General features: G+C 57.2%; 1 protein-coding gene across 1 annotated transcript in view; it reads right to left on the reverse strand.

The window, feature by feature from the left end:
* Positions 1–20,082, reverse strand: part of LOC140411416 (uncharacterized) — a 632,495-nt gene that overhangs the window by 436,367 nt on the left and 176,046 nt on the right. The window contains exon 4 of the mRNA XM_072500524.1: positions 17,479–17,606. Within this exon, the coding sequence (XP_072356625.1) occupies positions 17,479–17,606 (128 nt within the window). The remainder of the gene's footprint in view (positions 1–17,478; positions 17,607–20,082) is intronic.

Here is a 20,082-nt window from a genome sequence, read left to right on the forward strand (position 1 = left end):
CCCCTCCAGCTCTGTGATTTCAGTTTGCTTGTCCAGCACACATTCTCAGATAAGTCAAAATGCTTTCCAGTTAATCTTTGGGAAGTGAAGATATTGGGCAGGATTTTCATCCTTGATGCGGATAGCAGCAGTCAGAAAGTTACTTGGCCCACTGTACCCGCCAGTGAAGAAAGTGCCTTCAAAGGAAGGATTTTCATTCTGGGGTTGGGAAGTGGGTGTCAGTTGTTAACTGGAGTTGGACCTGGTCGTCCCCAGAAAGAGTTTGAAGGCAGCCACAGCGGCTCCCGGGTGCTGAGGCGAGCTGTTAAAAATGCCGAACTCAGTGGTTTCAGAACCTGGTTACTCCCGAGCCAGAACCTCGTCACCACCGCCGTTCCCCCCCCGCCCCACCACGAGTCAGAGTCTGTCACTCCCGTGTCCAGGCACGGTCACTCCCGAGTCAGGGCCTGGTCACTCCCGAGTCAGGGCTTCGACACTCCCGAATCGTGGCCTGGTCACTCCCGAGTCAGAGTTTGGCCGCTCCCTGAGTGAGGGCCTGGTCACTCACCGAGTCAGAGTCTGGTCACTCCCGAATCAGAGTCTGGTCACTCCCGAATCAGAGTCTGGTCACTCCCGAATCAGAGTCTGGTCACTCCCGAGTCAGAGTCTGGTCACTCCCGAGTCAGAGTCTGGTCACTCCCGAGTCAGAGTCTGGTCACTCCCGAGTCAGAGTCTGGTCACTCCCGAGTCAGAGTCTGGTCACTCCCGAGTCAGAGTCTGGTCACTCCCGAGTCAGAGTCTGGTCACTCCGGTGTCAGAGTCTGGTCACTCCCGAGTCAGTGTCTGGTCACTCCCGAGTCAGGGCGTGGTCACTCCCGAGTCAGAGTCTGGTCACTCCCGAGTCAGAGTCTGGTCACTCCCGGGTCAGAGTCTGGTCACTCCCGGGTCAGGGCCTGGTCACTCCCGGGTCAGGGCCTGGTCACTCCCGGGTCAGGGCCTGGTCACTCCCGGGTCAGGGCCTGGTCACTCCCGGGTCAGGGCCTGGTCACTCCCGGGTCAGGGCCTGGTCACTCCCGGGTCAGGGCCTGGTCACTCCCGGGTCAGGGCCTGGTCACTCCCGGGTCAGGGCCTGGTCACTCCCGGGTCAGGGCCTGGTCACTCCCGGGTCAGGGCCTGGTCACTCCCGGGTCAGGGCCTGGTCACTCCCGGGTCAGGGCCTGGTCACTCCCGGGTCAGGGCCTGGTCACTCCCGGGTCAGGGCCTGGTCACTCCCGGGTCAGGGCCTGGTCACTCCCGGGTCAGGGCCTGGTCACTCCCGGGTCAGGGCCTGGTCACTCCCGGGTCAGGGCCTGGTCACTCCCGGGTCAGGGCCTGGTCACTCCCGGGTCAGGGCCTGGTCACTCCCGGGTCAGGGCCTGGTCACTCCCGGGTCAGGGCCTGGTCACTCCCGGGTCAGGGCCTGGTCACTCCCGGGTCAGGGCCTGGTCAGTCGCAGGTCAGGGCCTGGTCACTCGCGAGTCAGGGCCTGGTCACTCGCGAGTCAGGGCCTGGTCACTCGCGAGTCAGGGCCTGGTCACTCGCGAATCAGGGCCTGGTCACTCGCGAATCAGGGCCTGGTCACTCGCGAGTCAGGGCCTGGTCACTCGCGAGTCAGGGCCTGGTCACTCGCGAGTCAGGGCCTGGTCACTCGCGAGTCAGGGCCTGGTCACTCCCATGTCAGGGCCTGGTCACTCCCGAGTCAGAGCCTGGTCACTCCCGAGTCAGGGCCTGGTCATTCTCGAGTCGGAGTCTGGTCACTCTCGAGTCGGAGTCTGGTCACTCCCGAGTCAGAGTCTGGTCACTCCCGAGTCAGAGTCTGGTCACTCCCGAGTCAGAGTCTGGTCACTCCCGAGTCAGAGTCTGGTCACTCCCGAGTCAGAGTCTGGTCACGCCCGAGTCAGAGTCTGGTCACTCCAGAGTCAGAGTCTGGTCACTCCCATGTCAGAGTCTGGTCATCTCTGACCCAGAGTCTGGTCACTCCCGAGTCAGAGTCTGGTCACTCCCAGGTCAGGGCCGGGTCACTCCCAGGTCAGGGCCTGGTCACTCCCAGGTCAGGGCCTGGTCACTCCCAGGTCAAGGCCTGGTCACTCCCAGGTCAGGGCCTGGTCACTCCCAGGTCAGGGCCTGGTCACTCCCAGGTCAGGGCCTGGTCACTCCCAGGTCAGGGCCTGGTCACTCCCAGGTCAGGGCCTGGTCACTCCCGGGTCAGGGCCTGGTCACTCCCGGGTCAGGGCCTGGTCACTCCCGGGTCAGGGCCTGGTCACTCCCGGGTCAGGGCCTGGTCACTCCCGGGTCAGGGCCTGGTCACTCCCGGGTCAGGGCCTGGTCACTCCCGGGTCAGGGCCTGGTCAGTCGCGGGTCAAGGCCTGGTCACTCCCATGTCAGAGCCTGGTCATCCCTGACCCAGAGTCTGGTCATCCCTGACCCAGAGTCTGGTCACTCCAGAGTCAGGGCCTGGTCAACCCCGAGTCAGGGGCTGGTCACTCCCGGGTCAGGGCCTGGTCACTCCCGGGTCAGGGCCTGGTCACTGCCGAGTCAGGGCCTGGTCACTGCCGAGTCAGGGCCTGGTCACTGCCGAGTCAGGGCCTGGTCACTCCCGAGTCAGGGCCTGGTCACTCCCGAGTCAGGACCTGGTCACTCCCGAGTCAGGGCCTGGTCACTCCCGAGTCAGGGCCTGGTCACTCCCGAGTCAGGGCCTGGTCACTCCCGAGTCAGGGCCTGGTCACTCCCGAGTCAGGGCCTGGTCACTCCCGAGTCAGGGCCTGGTCACTCCCGAGTCAGGGCCTGGTCACTCCCGAGTCAGAGCCTGGTCACTCGCGAGTCAGAGCCTGGTCACTCTCGAGTCAGAGTCTGGTCACTCTCGAGTCAGAGTCTGGTCACTCTCGAGTCAGAGTCTGGTCACTCTCGAGTCAGAGTCTGGTCACTCTCGAGTCAGAGTCTGGTCACTCCACAGTCAGAGTCTGGTCACTCCACAGTCAGAGTCTGGTCACTCCACAGTCAGAGTCTGGTCACTCCCAAGTCAGGGTCTGGTCACTCCCGGGTCAGGGCCTGGTCACTCCCGGGTCAGGGCCTGGTCACTCCCGGGTCAGGGCCTGGTCACTCCCGGGTCAGGGCCTGGTCACTCCCGGGTCAGGGCCTGGTCACTCCCGGGTCAGGGCCTGGTCACTCCCGGGTCAGGGCCTGGTCACTCCAGGGTCAGGGCCTGGTCACTCCAGGGTCAGGGCCTGGTCACTCGCGGGTCAGAGTCTGGTCATCCCTGACCAGAGTCTGGTCACTCCCGAGTCAGGGCCTGGTCACTTCAGAGTCAGGTCCTGGTCACTCCCGAGTCAGGACCTGGTCACTCCCAGGTCAGGACCTGGTCACTCCCAGGTCAGGGCCTGGTCACTCCCAGGTCAGGGCCTGGTCACTCCCGGGTCAGGGCCTGGTCACTCCCGGGTCAGGGCCTGGTCACTCCCGGGTCAGGGCCTGGTCAGTCGCGGGTCAAGGCCTGGTCACTCCCATGTCAGAGCCTGGTCATCCCTGACCCAGAGTCTAGTCATCCCTGACCCAGAGTCTGGTCACTCCAGAGTCAGGGCCTGGTCAACCCCGAGTCAGGGGCTGGTCACTCCCGGGTCAGGGCCTGGTCACTCCCGGGTCAGGGCCTGGTCACTGCCGAGTCAGGGCCTGGTCACTGCCGAGTCAGGGCCTGGTCACTGCCGAGTCAGGGCCTGGTCACTCCCGAGTCAGGGCCTGGTCACTCCCGAGTCAGGACCTGGTCACTCCCGAGTCAGGGCCTGGTCACTCCCGAGTCAGGGCCTGGTCACTCCCGAGTCAGGGCCTGGTCACTCCCGAGTCAGGGCCTGGTCACTCCCGAGTCAGGGCCTGGTCACTCCCGAGTCAGGGCCTGGTCACTCCCGAGTCAGGGCCTGGTCACTCCCGAGTCAGGGCCTGGTCACTCCCGAGTCAGAGCCTGGTCACTCGCGAGTCAGAGCCTGGTCACTCTCGAGTCAGAGTCTGGTCACTCTCGAGTCAGAGTCTGGTCACTCTCGAGTCAGAGTCTGGTCACTCTCGAGTCAGAGTCTGGTCACTCTCGAGTCAGAGTCTGGTCACTCCACAGTCAGAGTCTGGTCACTCCACAGTCAGAGTCTGGTCACTCCACAGTCAGAGTCTGGTCACTCCCAAGTCAGGGTCTGGTCACTCCCGGGTCAGGGCCTGGTCACTCCCGGGTCAGGGCCTGGTCACTCCCGGGTCAGGGCCTGGTCACTCCCGGGTCAGGGCCTGGTCACTCCCGGGTCAGGGCCTGGTCACTCCAGGGTCAGGGCCTGGTCACTCCAGGGTCAGGGCCTGGTCACTCGCGGGTCAGAGTCTGGTCATCCCTGACCAGAGTCTGGTCACTCCCGAGTCAGGGCCTGGTCACTTCAGAGTCAGGTCCTGGTCACTCCCGAGTCAGGACCTGGTCACTCCCAGGTCAGGACCTGGTCACTCCCAGGTCAGGGCCTGGTCACTCCCAGGTCAGGGCCTGGTCACTCCCAGGTCAGGGCCTGGTCACTCCCAGGTCAGGGCCTGGTCACTCCCAGGTCAGGGCCTGGTCACTCCCAGGTCAGGGCCTGGTCATTCCCAGGTCAGGGCCTGGTCATTCCCAGGTCAGGGCCTGGTCACTCCCAGGTCAGGGCCTGGTCACTCCCAGGTCAGGGCCTGGTCACTCCCAGGTCAGGGCCTGGTCACTCCCGGGTCAGGGCCTGGTCAGTCGCGGGTCAAGGCCTGGTCACTCCCATGTCAGTGCCTGGTCATCCCTGACCCAGAGTCTGGTCATCCCTGACCCAGAGTCTGGTCACTCCAGAGTCAGGGCCTGGTCACTCCCGGGTCAGGGCCTGGTCACTCCCGGGTCAGGGCCTGGTCACTCCCGGGTCAGGGCCTGGTCACTCCCGGGTCAGGGCCTGGTCACTCCCGGGTCAGGGCCTGGTCACTCCCGGGTCAGGGCCTGGTCACTCCCGGGTCAGGGCCTGGTCACTCCCGGGTCAGGGCCTGGTCACTCCCGGGTCAGGGCCTGGTCACTCCCGGGTCAGGGCCTGGTCACTCCCGGGTCAGGGCCTGGTCACTCCCGGGTCAGGGCCTGGTCACTCCCGGGTCAGGGCCTGGTCACTCCCGGGTCAGGGCCTGGTCACTCCCGGGTCAGGGCCTGGTCACTCCCGGGTCAGGGCCTGGTCACTCCCGGGTCAGGGCCTGGTCACTCCCGGGTCAGGGCCTGGTCACTCCCGGGTCAGGGCCTGGTCACTCCCGGGTCAGGGCCTGGTCACTCCCGGGTCAGGGCCTGGTCACTCCCGGGTCAGGGCCTGGTCACTCCCGGGTCAGGGCCTGGTCACTCCCGGGTCAGGGCCTGGTCACTCCCGGGTCAGGGCCTGGTCACTCCCGGGTCAGGGCCTGGTCACTCCCAGGTCAGGGCCTGGTCACTCCCAGGTCAGGGCCTGGTCACTCCCAGGTCAGGGCCTGGTCACTCCCAGGTCAGGGCCTGGTCACTCCCAGGTCAGGGCCTGGTCACTCCCAGGTCAGGGCCTGGTCACTCCCAGGTCAGGGCCTGGTCACTCCCAGGTCAGGGCCTGGTCACTCCCAGGTCAGGGCCTGGTCACTCCCAGGTCAGGGCCTGGTCACTCCCAGGTCAGGGCCTGGTCACTCCCAGGTCAGGGCCTGGTCACTCCCAGGTCAGGGCCTGGTCACTCCCAGGTCAGGGCCTGGTCACTCCCGGGCCAGGGCCTGGTCAGTCGCGGGTCAAGGCCTGGTCACTCCCATGTCAGAGCCTGGTCAGTCGCGGGTCAAGGCCTGGTCACTCCCATGTCAGAGCCTGATCATCCCTGACCCAGAGTCTGGTCACTCCAGAGTCAGGGCCTGGTCAACCCCGAGTCAGGGGCTGGTCACTCCCGGGTCAGGGCCTGGTCACTCCCGGGTCAGGGCCTGGTCAGTCGCGGGTCAAGGCCTGGTCACTCCCATGTCAGAGCCTGGTCATCCCTGACCCAGAGTCTGGTCATCCCTGACCCAGGGTCTGGTCACTCCAGAGTCAGGGCCTGGTCAACCCCGAGTCAGGGGCTGGTCACTCCCGGGTCAGGGCCTGGTCACTCCCGGGTCAGGGCCTGGTCACTCCCGGGTCAGGGCCTGGTCACTCCCGGGTCAGGGCCTGATCACTGCCGAGTCAGGGCCTGGTCACTGCCGAGTCAGGGCCTGGTCACTGCCGAGTCAGGGCCTGGTCACTGCCGAGTCAGGGCCTGGTCACTCCCGAGTCAGGGCCTGGTCACTCCCGAGTCAGGGCCTGGTCACTCCCGAGTCAGGGCCTGGTCACTCCCGAGTCAGGGCCTGGTCACTCCCGAGTCAGGGCCTGGTCACTCCCGAGTCAGGGCCTGGTCACTCCCGAGTCAGGGCCTGGTCACTCCCGAGTCAGGGCCTGGTCACTCCCGAGTCAGGGCCTGGTCACTCCCGAGTCAGGGCCTGGTCACTCCCGAGTCAGAGCCTGGTCACTCTCGAGTCAGAGTCTGGTCACTCTCGAGTCAGAGTCTGGTCACTCCAGAGTCAGAGTCTGGTCACTCCCATGTCAGAGTCTGGTCATCTCTGACCCAGAGTCTGGTCACTCCCGAATCAGAGTCTGGTCACTCCCGAGTCAGAGTCTGGTCACTCCGGTGTCAGGGCCTGGTCACTCCCGAGTCAGAGTCTGGTCACTCCCGAGTCAGGGCCTGGTCACTCCCAGGTCAGGGCCTGGTCACTCCCAAGTCAGGGCCTGGTCACTCCCAAGTCAGGGCCTGGTCACTCCCAGGTCAGGGCCTGGTCACTCCCAGGTAAGGGCCTGGTCACTCCCAGGTCAGGGCCTGGTCACTCCCAGGTCAGGGCCTGGTCACTCCCAGGTCAGGGCCTGGTCACTCCCAGGTCAGGGCCTGGTCACTCCCAGGTCAGAGCCTGGTCACTCCCAGGTCAGGGCCTGGTCACTCCCAGGTCAGGGCCTGGTCACTCCCAGGTCAGGGCCTGGTCACTCCCAGGTCAGGGCCTGGTCACTCCCAGGTCAAGGCCTGGTCACTCCCAGGTCAAGGCCTGGTCACTCCCATGTCAGGGCCTGGTCATCCCTGACCCAGAGTCTGGTCATCCCTGACCCAGAGTCTGGTCACTCCCGAGTCAGGGCCTGGTCAACCCCGAGTCAGGTGCTGGTCACTCCCGGGTCAGGGCCTGGTCACTCCCGAGTCAGGGCCTGGTCACTGCCGAGTCAGGGACTGGTCACTGCCGAGTCAGGGCCTGGTCACTGCCGAGTCAGGGCCTGGTCACTGCCGAGTCAGGGCCTGGTCACTGCCGAGTCAGGGCCTGGTCACTGCCGAGTCAGGGCCTGGTCACTGCCGAGTCAGGGCCTGGTCACTGCCGAGTCAGGGCCTGGTCACTGCCGAGTCAGGGCCTGGTCACTCCCGAGTCAGGGCCTGGTCACTCCCGAGTCAGGGCCTGGTCACTCCCGAGTCAGGGCCTGGTCACTCCCGAGTCAGGGCCTGGTCACTCCCGAGTCAGGGCCTGGTCACTCCCGAGTCAGGGCCTGGTCACTCCCGAGTCAGGGCCTGGTCACTCCCGAGTCAGGGCCTGGTCACTCCCGAGTCAGGGCCTGGTCACTCCCGAGTCAGGGCCTGGTCACTCCCGAGTCAGGGCCTGGTCACTCCCGAGTCAGGGCCTGGTCACTCCCGAGTCAGGGCCTGGTCACTCCCGAGTCAGGGCCTGGTCACTCCCGAGTCAGGGCCTGGTCACTCCCGAGTCAGGGGCTGGTCACTCCCGGGTCAGGGCCTGGTCACTCCCGAGTCAGGGCCTGGTCACTGCCGAGTCAGGGCCTGGTCACTGCCGAGTCAGGGCCTGGTCACTGCCGAGTCAGGGCCTGGTCACTGCCGAGTCAGGGTCTGGTCACTCCCGAGTCAGGGTCTGGTCACTCCCGAGTCAGGGTCTGGTCACTCCCGAGTCAGGGTCTGGTCACTCCCGAGTCAATGTCCGGTCACTCACGAGTCAGGGCTTGGTCACTCCCGGGTCAGGGCCTGGTCACTCCCGGGTCAGGGCCTGGTCACTCCCGGGTCAGGGCCTGGTCACTCCCGGGTCAGGGCCTGGTCACTCCCTGGTCAGGGCCTGGTCACTCCCAGGTCAGGGCCTGGTCACTCCCAGGTCAGGGCCTGGTCACTCCCAGGTCAGGGCCTGGTCACTCCAGAGTCAGAGTCTGGACACTCCCGGGTCAGGGACTGGTCACTCCCGAGTCAGGGACTGGTCACTCCCGAGTCAGGGACTGGTCACTCCCGAGTCAGGGACTGGTCACTCCCGAGTCAGGGCCTGGTCACTCCCGAGTCAGGGCCTGGTCACTCCCGAGTCAGGGCCTGGTCACTCCCAGGTCAGGGCCTGGTCACTCCCGAGTCAGGGCGTGGTCACTCACGGGTCAGGGTCTGGTCACTCCCGAGTCAATGTCCGGTCACTCCCGAGTCAGGGCGTGGTCACTCCCCGAGTCAGAGTCTGGTCACTCCCGAGTCAGTTACTGGTCACTCCCGAGTCAGAGTCTGGTCACTCCCGAGTCAGAGTCTGGTCACTCCCGAGTCAGAGTCTGGTCACTCCCGAGTCAGAGTCTGGTCACTCCCGAGTCAGGGCGTGGTCACTCCCCGAGTCAGAGTCTGGTCACTCCCGAGTCAGAGTCTGGTCACTCCCGAGTCAGAGTCTGGTCACTCCCGAGTCAGAGTCTGGTCACTCCCGAGTCAGAGTCTGGTCACTCCCGAGTCAGAGTCTGGTCACTCCCGAGTCAGAGTCTGGTCACTCCAGAGTCAGAGTCTGGTCACTCCAGAGTCAGAGTCTGGTCACTCCAGAGTCAGAGTCTGGTCACTCCAGAGTCAGAGTCTGGTCACTCCAGAGTCAGAGTCTGGTCACTCCAGAGTCAGAGTCTGGTCACTCCAGAGTCAGAGTCTGGTCACTCCAGAGTCAGAGTCTGGTCACTCCAGAGTCAGAGTCTGGTCACTCCAGGTCAGAGTCTGGTCATCCCTGACCCAGAGTCTGGTCACTCCAGAGTCAGGGCCTGGTCAACCCCGAGTCAGGGGCTGGTCACTCCCGGGTCAGGGCCTGGTCACTCCCGAGTCAGGGCCTGGTCACTGCCGAGTCAGGGCCTGGTCACTGCCGAGTCAGGGCCTGGTCACTGCCGAGTCAGGGTCTGGTCACTCCCGAGTCAGGGTCTGGTCACTCCCGAGTCAGGGTCTGGTCACTCCCGAGTCAGGGTCTGGTCACTCCCGAGTCAGGGTCTGGTCACTCCCGAGTCAATGTCCGGTCACTCCCGAGTTAGGGCTTGGTCACTCACGGGTCAGGGTCTGGTCACTCCCGAGTCAATGTCCGGTCACTCCCGAGTCAGGGCGTGGTCACTCACAGGTCAGGGTCTGGTCACTCCCGAGTCAATGTCCGGTCACTCCCGAGTCAGGGCGTGGTCTCTCCCCGAGTCAGAGTCTGGTCACTCCCGAGTCAGAGTCTGGTCACTCCCGAGTCAGAGTCTGGTCACTCCCGAGTCAGAGTCTGGTCACTCCCGAGTCAGAGTCTGGTCACTCCCGAGTCAGGGCGTGGTCACTCCCCGAGTCAGCGTCTGGTCACTCCCGAGTCAGAGTCTGGTCACTCCCGAGTCAGAGTCTGGTCACTCCCGAGTCAGAGTCTGGTCACTCCCGAGTCAGAGTCTGGTCACTCCCCGAGTCAGAGTCTGGTCACTCCCGAGTCAGAGTCTGGTCACTCCCGAGTCAGAGTCTGGTCACTCCCGAGTCAGAGTCTGGTCACTCCCCGGTCAGGGCCTGGTCACTCCCAGGTCAGGGCCTGGTCACTCCCAGGTCAGGGCCTGGTCACTCCCAGGTCAGGGCCTGGTCACTCCCAGGTCAGGGCCTGGTCACTCCCAGGTCAGGGCCTGGTCACTCCCAGGTCAGGGCCTGGTCACTCCCAGGTCAGGGCCTGGTCACTCCCAGGTCAGAGTCAGGTCACTCCCGAGTCAGAGTCTGGTCACTCCCGAGTCAGAGTCTGGTCACTCCCGAGTCAGAGTCTGGTCACTCCCCGAGTCAGAGTCTGGTCACTCCCGAGTCAGAGTCTGGTCACTCCCGAGTCAGAGTCTGGTCACTCCCGAGTCAGAGTCTGGTCACTCCCGAGTCAGAGTCTGGTCACTCCCGAGTCAGAGTCTGGTCACTCCCAGGTCAGGGCCTGGTCACTCCCAGGTCAGGGCCTGGTCACTCCCAGGTCAGGGCCTGGTCACTCCCAGGTCAGGGCCTGGTCACTCCCAGGTCAGGGCCTGGTCACTCCCAGGTCAGAGTCTGGTCACTCCCGAGTCAGAGTCTGGTCACTCCCGAGTCAGAGTCTGGTCACTCCCGAGTCAGAGTCTGGTCACTCCCGAGTCAGAGTCTGGTCACTCCCGAGTCAGAGTCTGGTCACTCCCGAGTCACAGTCTGGTCACTCCCGAGTCATAGTCTGGTCACTCCCGTGTCAGAGTCCGGACACACACGAGCCTGAGTCTGGTCACTCCCGAGTCAGAGTCTGGTCACTCCGGAGTCAGAGCCTGGTCACTCCCGTGTCAGAGCCTGATCCGTCCCGAGTCGCGGACGATCGCGGCAAGCTTTTACATCGATATTAAAACAGGACTTTGGCATTCTCGTGATATATTCCGGTCCCGCCAAAGAACCCACCGCCACTAACGGGAATGGAAAATATTGGCCGTTGTTTCATGCCACAAAATCTATTTCAACTCTGGCTTCCGCTCTGCCATCGGTTTCTCTGCCACCAGTCGTCTAGGCCCTGAGCTTTTGAATTATCTTCCAGCACAATCGTGTCTGATTTGTATTCTCTCTGCATCCATTCATCCATGTTCCAAATCCCTTAATGCCATTGACGAGCAAAAATTTATTGAGCTCAGGTTCAGATTCATTAATTTAGCTAGCATCGACTTTTGTGAAAGTGGGTTCCTTGTTACTTCTGCACTATTAATTCCTTTCAAAACACAAAAAAAAACAAATAAAATAAACCCGTAAACTTTCTATATTCCATGTTTATCTCATCTCGCCTCATTATTTATCCCTTGTGGCTCGATAACATTCTGGTGAATCTGCTCTACACTCTCTCAGGGTCAATAGATCTATTCTAAGGTATGGTGCCGAGAACTGTACCCAGTCCTCCAGATGTTTTCTAACCAGGACTTTGTTTCGCGGAATTAAAATTTCCTTCCCTTTATATGCTTGCCCTCCAGATGTAATGGAATGCTTACCATTACAATAGTTTTTCTTTTTATATTTGAGCACTACATTTTAATGATCACTATACATGGATCCCTTTGGGTCTCCAGTGTTCCCAGCTTTTCACCGTTTAAAAAATATTCATATCTATCCTTCTCTGGTCGCAAATAGACAGCCTCACATTTTCCTGAGTCGAAATCCATTTGCCACACTTAATGTCTCCTTATAATTTTATGCTCCCATCTACACAGCTTCGTATAGCACCAATCTCTGCATCGTCGGCAGCCTTGGATTTTTGGATATCTATTGCATTATTGAAGTCATTAATAAATATGGTGAATAGTTTTTTGTTGTTTTTGTTTTGTAAATTTAGAGGACCCAATTCATTTTTTCCAATTAAGGGGCAATTTAGCGTGGCCAATCTTTGGGTTGTGGGGGCGAAACCCATGCAAACACGGGGGGAATGTACAAACGCCACACGGACAGTGAACCAGAGCCGGGATCGAACCTGGGACCTCGGTGCAGTGAGGCAGCAGGGCTATCCACTGCGCTACCATGCTGCCCAATATGGTGAATAGTTGAGGCCAAAGCACAAATCCTTGTGGGACTCGATTAGTTATTGCCTTCCAATTCGACTCAATTATTTCTCTCTGTTTTCTAACCAATCATCCAACCAGTTCAATAATTGGCCTTCAGTTCCATGAGATTTAATTTCAGTTAACAATCTCTCACTTATTGAATACCTTTTAGAAATCCATATAAACAACATCCATCGATCTACTGAATAGTTATTGACGTGTTGGGTGCTCTGATATACAGACGAACAAACACGGTTGCGATTGGTACAACGCAGTATTATTCTGTTAAACTATTTATACAACAAACTTGGTACTCAGCACGTGGTGATGTGAGAGTGTCTGGCTTTGAGGTCCTTGTCCTGTGCCGTCTCCTAATGGACTGCCCAGGAAGTGTTGTGTTTCTTGTTTTGTACTGTGTATGCTCTTGTCTGTGATTGGCTGTCGTGTTATGTGTGCTAATTGGTCCGTTGCTCTGTGTATCATTATGTATGTGTTTATGTGCTGTGATGTTCTCTTGAATATCATGACATCCTCCCTTTTTTGCAAGATTATGTGCCTACATGGTTATAAATAGAAATGTGTGTGTGCATGTAATATTTACAGCATGTAAATGGGGCTTAACTATATACAAGGGGCGATGTCAGGTGTGACATGCTAACGAGGTTGTACCATAACAAAAAGAAAACAACGTGGAAATGTGGAACGATAAAACGAATGCCTGTAACGAGAAAAACATAGACATGTTAAAACAGTGGTTGCCAGAGTTCAACGTGTAAACAGTCTCATAAGTCCAGTCTAGTAGGTGGGCGACGAATTCGGGTCGACCGCCTCAAGGGTGGGTCGGGAACCACCGACTGAGGTGCGGGCCTGGCCACGGGCGGCGACGGAAGGAGCATGGTAGCAGGCAGCTCCACAAAGTCGCTATCAGGAACCACTGGAGGACACGGCGTCAGTGTAAGGTTTCGTTGCGAGTGTGGAAGTAGACGAAGAGCCCGGCGATTGCGTCTACGCATGGATCCATCAGGCATGCGTACCAGGAACGAGCGGGGAGCCACGCGTCGGAGAACTTCGGCAGGTGCTGACCAGGGGCCAGGGAGGGAGGATCAGTTGCCCGTGTGTCATAAGATCGCTTCTGGCGACCGCCCTGCAGTTGCATCCTATGCAGTACCGGAGCATGGTCTGTTGTTGGTGGCAGGATGGAAGGCACAGTGGTTCTGAGGGCGCGACCCATCAGCAGCTGTGCTGGTGAGAGACCAGTGGCTAGTGGGGCTGAGCGATAGGCCAGCAGGGCGAGGCAGAAGTCCGACCCGGCAGCAGCAGTCTTGCAGAGGAGCCGCTTGGCAATGTGAACGCCCTTCTCCGCCTTTCCATTGGACTGGGGATGCAGAGGGCTGGACGTCATGTGTGTGAAGCCATACGAGGCAGCAAGCAATGACCATTCCTGGATGGCGAAACAGGGCCCATTGTCCGACATGACAGTCATCGGAATGCTGTGGCGAGCAAAGCTGTCTTTGCAGGCCCTGATGACAGCAGATGATGTCAAATCGTGCAGGTGTATGACTTCAGGGTAGTTTGAGAAGTAGTCAACTATGATGACATAGTCCCTGTTGAGCGCGTGAAATAGGTCTACACCCACCTTCGCCCAGGGGGACGTCACCAGCTCATGGGGCAGGAAAGTTTCAGGAGGTTGCGGCGGCTGAAACCTTTGGCAGGTGGGACAGTTGAGCACCATGTTGGCAATATCGTCACTGATGCCCGGCTAGTATACCGCCTCTCGGGCTCTCCGTCTGCGCTACTCGACCCCCAAGTGGCTTTCGTGTAGTTTGTCGAGACCCAGCTTGCGCATGCTGTGCGGAATCACAATCCGGTCCAGCTTCAGAAGGACACCATCAATGACGGCCAGGTCATCTCGGACATTGTAGAACTGTGGGCACTGCCCTTTGAGCCACCCTCACGTCATGTGGCGCATCACACGCTGTAGAAGGGGGTCGGCTGCAGTCTCTCGGCGAATACGGGCCACTCGTCAGCCAGCAGATTTGCCGATGTGAAAGCCACCTGCGCCTCGACCTGACATACGAACCCCTCCGCATCTGGCGGCGTGCTCACTGCTCTGGATAGGTCATCCGCAACGATAAGTTCCTTCCCTGGAGTGTAGACCAGTTGGAAGTCGTACCTCCTGAGTTTAAGTAGGATGCGCTGGAGGCGAGGGGTCATCTCGTTCAGGTCCTTATTTATTATGCTGACCAGGGGGCGGTGGTCAGTTTCAACAGTGAACAGGGGAAGACCATATACATAATCATGGAACTTGTCTAATCCGGTTAGCAAGCCAAGGCACTCCTTTTCAATCTGCGCGTAGCGCTGCTCTGTGGGGGTCATGGCCCGCGATGCATAGGCAACTGGGGCCCATGATGCCATGTCATCCCGCTGCAGGAGCACTGCTCCAATGCCGGATTGGCTGGCATCAGTCGAGATTTTGGTGGCACGAGACATGTCAAAAAACTCCAATACCGGTGCAGTGGTGAGTTCGCGTTTGAGCTCCTCCCATTCCAGCTGGTGTGTGTGTTGCCACTGGAACTCTTATGGACTTTTTGACGAGGTGGCGCAGAGCCGTCGTGTGGGAGGCAAGGTTGGGAATGAACTTCCCCAGGAAGTTGACCATGCCAAGGAAGCGTAGCACTGCTCTCTTGTCGGCCGGCTGCGGCATGGCTCTGATGGCGCTCACCTTGTCTGCATCCGGACGGACCCCTGACCGGGAGATATGGTCCCCCAGGAACTTCAGCTCGGTTTGGCAAAAGGAACACTTGGCTCGGTTGAGGCGCAGGCCGTTTTCCCGTATGTGGGCAAAAACACGTTGGAGACGATATATGTGCTCCTGTGGTGTGGTGGACCAGATGATGACGTCGTCCACATATACGCGCACCCCTTCGATGCCTTCCATCATCTGCTCCATGATCCTATTAAAGACCTCGGATGCCGAGAGGATGCCAAATGGCATCCGGTTGTAGCAGAAACTGCCTAAAGGGGTGTTGAAGGTGCATAGCTTTCGGCTGGAGGGATCGAGTTGGATCTGCCAAAACCCCTTAGAAGCATTTGTTTCGTAAATATTTCCGCCTGGGCCATTTCACTGGTGATCTCCTCCCGTTTGGATATGGGATAATGTTCCCTCATGATATTGTTATTGAGGTCTTTGGGGTCAATACAGATACGGAGCTCGCCGGAGGGCTTCTTGACACACACCATGGAGCTGACCCATGGCGTGGGCTCAGTGACCCTGGATAAGACCCCTTGGTCCTGGAGATCCTGCAGCTGCTGCTTGAGGCGGTCTTTAAGTGGCGCAGGAAACCTGCTAGGTGTGTGAATGACAGGGATGGCGTCCGGTTTGAGGCGAATTCGGTAGGTGTATGGCAGTGTTCCCATGCCCTCGAATGCCTCCTGGTTGTGGGCGAGGAGCGATTGGAGCTGTGCTTTGAACTCTGCATCCGGGAAGTCAGATGTGCCGTCTGGAGAGAGAGAGAGAGAGAGAGAGAGAGAGAGAGAGAGAGAGAGAGAGAGAGAGAGTGGCCTCGTTGCACGAGGTGGAGAGCCTTGCATGCCTGTGCGCCCAGCAGGGAGTCCTTCGATGAGTCGACTATCTCGAACGAGAGTGTGGCCGTGTGTGTGTTGTATGTCACCTGGAGCTGGCAGGATCCCATAACCGGGATAACGTTCCCGTTGTAGTCGACCATTCTGCACCGGGACGGCCGGATTGGTGGTCTGACCTTCATGGCGTAGAAAGCTGACCATGCTATGAGGTTGGCGGAGGCGCCAGTGTCCAGGTGGAAAGTGATCGGCGATCGGTTGACCGTCAGGGTGGCACACCATTCATCGCCCGGATTGATTGTGTTGACCCGGTTCCCATCAATGACCGCAATCCGGAAGGCGTCTCGGTCATCTGTGTCATCGGTTTGGATGTCGTAATGTGGAGGCTGAATGGTCTGCACGTTCCTGCGAGGTTGCCAAGATGCGGGAGATCAACAGGTTGAGCCGCTCGACAGTAAGCAGTGTAGTGGCCCACCTTGCCACAGCGAAGGCATTGTCGGGTTTTTGTGGGATATTGCCCTTTTAAATGTGCAGCTCCACAGTTGCCGCACGTCGTGACGTCATGGTGTTCGTTACACCACTGCGCATGCGTAGTTCAGTCTTGCGTCGAGCGCGCCTGCGTATCACGTTCCTCAGTGTTGCAGTAGGTTTTGGCGCGCACAAGCGCGGGAGGCCTCGAAAAGCGCGCAAAACGGCCGCCCTCGTCTGGGCCGCGGGCCGGGAGAAACACGATCGCCTGGACCCGTTCGGCCTCGTGGGTCGCCTGGCTCTCTGATCCGGTCGCGTAGGACCCCCTCCACGCCGATTCGGTCGCCTGAAATTGGGCATAGCGGCTAGTCGCATTCTTGTGCAGGACACAGGCTTCAACTGCAGATGCTAAGGTCAGGCCTTTTATTTTTTAAGAAGCTGCTGGCGTAGGCTGCCGGAGGCAACCCCAAAAACGATCTGGTCCTGGATCATGGACTCTGAGGTGGCGTCGTAACCGCAGGACTGCGTGAATATGCGGAGATGCGTCAGGAAGGACTGAAAGAGCTCATCCTTACCTTTCAGGCGCTGCTGGAAGACATACCTCTCAAAGCTCTCGTTGACTTCAACGTTGAAGTGTTGGTCGAGCTTGAGGAGGACCGTGTCATACTTAGATTTGTCCTCGCCTTCCGCGAACACCAGGGTGTTGTGTACATGGATGGCGTGCTGACCTGCGGTGGTGAGGAGGCTGGCAATCTTCCTATTGTCCGAGCCGCCCTGTTTTTCGTTGGCTTCCATAAAGAGCTCGAAGCGCTGCTTGAAGAGCGTCCAATTGATGCCCAGGTTCCCAGCGACTTGCAATGGCTGCGGTGTGTTGATGGTGTCCATGGCACAGGATGGCAGATTTGTGGGTAGGTTTCGATTCACTTCTGGTACCACGAAGTGTTGGGTGCTCTGATATACAGACGAACCAACACAGTTGCGATTGGTACAACGCAGTTTTATTCTGTTAAACTATTTATACAACAAATTTGGTACTCAGCACGTGGTGACTGTGTGAGTGTCTGGCTTTGAGGTCCTTGCCCTGTGCCGTCTCCTAATGGACTGCCCAGGAAGTGTTGTGTTTCTTGTTTTGTACTGTGTATGCTCTTGTCTGTCGTGTTGTGTGCTAATTGGTACTTTGCTCTGTCTATCATTATGTATGTGTTTATGTGCTGTGATGTTCTCTTGAATATCATGACAGTTACGTCCTAACAATTTGATTAGGTTTGTTAGAAAGTGAACTGCCCTTTTGAAATCCATGTTTTCTCCCTACAACCGGCTCATGTTTCTCCAACTGAATACTCAGTCTGAACCACATATATCTACCAACAACATCCTGCCATTAGATAGAATAGAATCCCTATAGTGCAGAAGGAGGCCATTCGGTAAATTGAGTCTGCACAGACCCTCTGGAAAGAGTACCCTACCTAGGCTCAATTCCCGGAACCCACCTGACCTTTGGACACTCGGGGCAAATTAGCATGGCCAATCCACCTAATCTGCATATCTTTAGACTAAGAGAGTTATCATTTTCTGGCTTACTCTATCTCTTTCGCCTTTCTTAAATAATGGAGTTATAATCAATTTCTGAATACCTGCAGTAATAGTTCATCTCCATCTGCACGCAGTCCCCATTATTAACGCATGGTGAAGAATCACATGGCCCAACACGATTCTCACAACGTTCTCCAGTAAATTCAGGGATGCAGGTACATTCAAAATTCTAGACAGAAAACAAATAAATGTGCAGCACAAAATGAAGTATTGCAGCAACAGTAAATGAATCTCACAACTATTGTAAAGCACAGAGGGACAATGAAACCGGAGATGTTCATTCAGCCCTTCGAGCCTATTCCGCCATTCTGTGGGATAACGGTTGAATACCTGCAGTTTCCCCATATCCCATAATACCTCAATCTTACATTAATCTATCAATTGCAGATTGAATGTGAACCTAACATCAATTGCCATTTAATTCCAAGCTTCTACCACCCATTGTGTTTAGGAATTTCACTCCGTTGACCTTATAATAATAATGATCATCTTTATTGTCAGAAGTAGGCTTACATTAACATTGCAATGAGGTTACTGTGAACAGCCCCTCGTTGCCACATTCCGGCACCTATTCGGGTTCACTGAGGGAGAATTCAGAATGTCAAAATTACCTAACAGCATGCCTTTCGGGACTAGTGGGAGAAAACCGGAGCACCCGAGGAAACCCACTCAAACACGGGGAGAATGTGCAGACACCCCACAGACAGTGACCCAAGCCGGGAATCGAACCTGGGTCCCTGGCGCTGTGAAGCAACAGTGCTAACCACTGTGCTACCATGCTGTCCTCTGGTTCTAACTTTTATGTTATGGTCCCTGGTCCTAGATTGCCCAAGCAGCAGAAATATTTTCTCTCAGTCTACCCTGTCAGTTCCCAATAATATCTTGAAAACTTTCATCAAACCACTCTTTACCCTTCAACTTTCCAGGCAATGCAAACCTAATTTGTGTAACCGTGCTCATAATTTAACCTCTGGAGTTTTGGTCTCATTCTGGTGAATCGCCGCTGCAGTCACTTTGAGGCCAATGCATCCTTCACAAGGTGTGGTGCCCAGAACTAACACAATACTCCAGGCTTTGAATAGGTGAAACATTATCTCTTGTATTTCAATCCTCTAGATGTTTTGTGTAACTGCGCAAGGCATCTTCATTAATAATTTTTGGCTATTCATTGGTTCTAGCTTAAACATTTATGAAGTCCCTCATCTAACCTTTTTTTAGCTCCAATGTGTATGACCTCACTGATGTGTTTAGTAAGTTGGTTCAACGTTGACTGCAACTGGATGCAGTGAAACTAGAAACAGGCTTCTGACACAGGAGATGGTCCAACACTGTTTTATTGAACTTCCTGATTGCTGTACGTAGTCTGCTGTGAGTTGACACTCTATCAATCTAACTAATAACATCCTACTGGCTTGACCAGACTAACTCTCTACCTCATGCTGATAGCACTCACTGGCTTGTGCACCCTGACTATCTCAGTACCTGTGTCCTGTAGAGAGAGGGAGAGTCTTAATGCCCTGTGTGCCATATAGTGGTGGTGTCCTGTCTGGTGATTGGTTGTTATGTGTCGTGTGTGTTCACTGATTATCCTGTGTGTCAATCACGGCCTGTCTGCATCACATTATATACACGAGTGGATATTATGACACTCACATTTGCCCATATTGAAACTAATTTGCCTATTAACTTTATCTATTATTATTCACTTTGTAATTTATCCTTCCATCTTGCATATGACACACTAAACGGGAGGATACTGAGAGGTTTAGAGGAAGTGAGGGATATAAGAGTGAATATCCACAGTTACCTTTAGGTAGCAGGACAGGTTGATAAGGTGGCTAAGGAAGGCATATGGAATCCTTTTCTTCATTAGCTAAGATATAACATATAAGTGCAGGGAGGTTATTCTGGAACTGTAGACCATAAGACATAGGTGCAGGATTACTAGGTCCAGCGAATCTGCTCCGCCATTCAATCATGGTTGATATTTTCTTATCCCCATTCTCCTGCCTTCTCCCCATAACCCCTTATTAATCAAGAGCCTATCTATCTCTGTCTTAAAGTCACTCAGTGATTTGACCTCCACAGCCTTCTGCGGCAAAGAGTTCCACAATTCACCACTCTCTGGCTGAAGAAATTCCTCCTCATCTCAGTTTTAAAGGATTGTCCCTTCAGTCTGAGGCTGTGGCCTCGGGTCCTTGTGTCCTACTGGTAGAAACATCCTCTCCGCGTCCACTCTATCAAGGCCTCGCAGTATCCTGTAAGTTTCAATAACCCCCTCATCCTTCTAAACTTCAATGAGTACAGACTCAGAGTTCTCAACCTTAACATTAGTTAAGGCCACAACTTGAGTGCTGTGTGCAGTTCACGTTATTGCAGGAAGGATGTAATTGCATGAGAGAGGGCACAGAAGAGATTTACAATGATGTGGGCAGCACAGTAGCACAGTGGTTAGCACAGTTGCTTCACCGCTCCAGGGTCCCAGATTCGATTCCCGGCTTGGGTCACTGTCTGTGCAGACCTCCCCGTGCCTGCGCGGGTTTCCTCCTCCCACAGCCCAAAGATGTGCAGGTTAGGTGGATTGACGATGCTAAATTGCCCTTAATGTCCCCCCAAAAAAAGGTTAAGTGTTACGGGGATAGGGT

This window comes from Scyliorhinus torazame, chromosome 4, assembly GCF_047496885.1.
Source record: "Scyliorhinus torazame isolate Kashiwa2021f chromosome 4, sScyTor2.1, whole genome shotgun sequence".
Taxonomy (NCBI): Eukaryota; Metazoa; Chordata; class Chondrichthyes; order Carcharhiniformes; family Scyliorhinidae; genus Scyliorhinus; species Scyliorhinus torazame.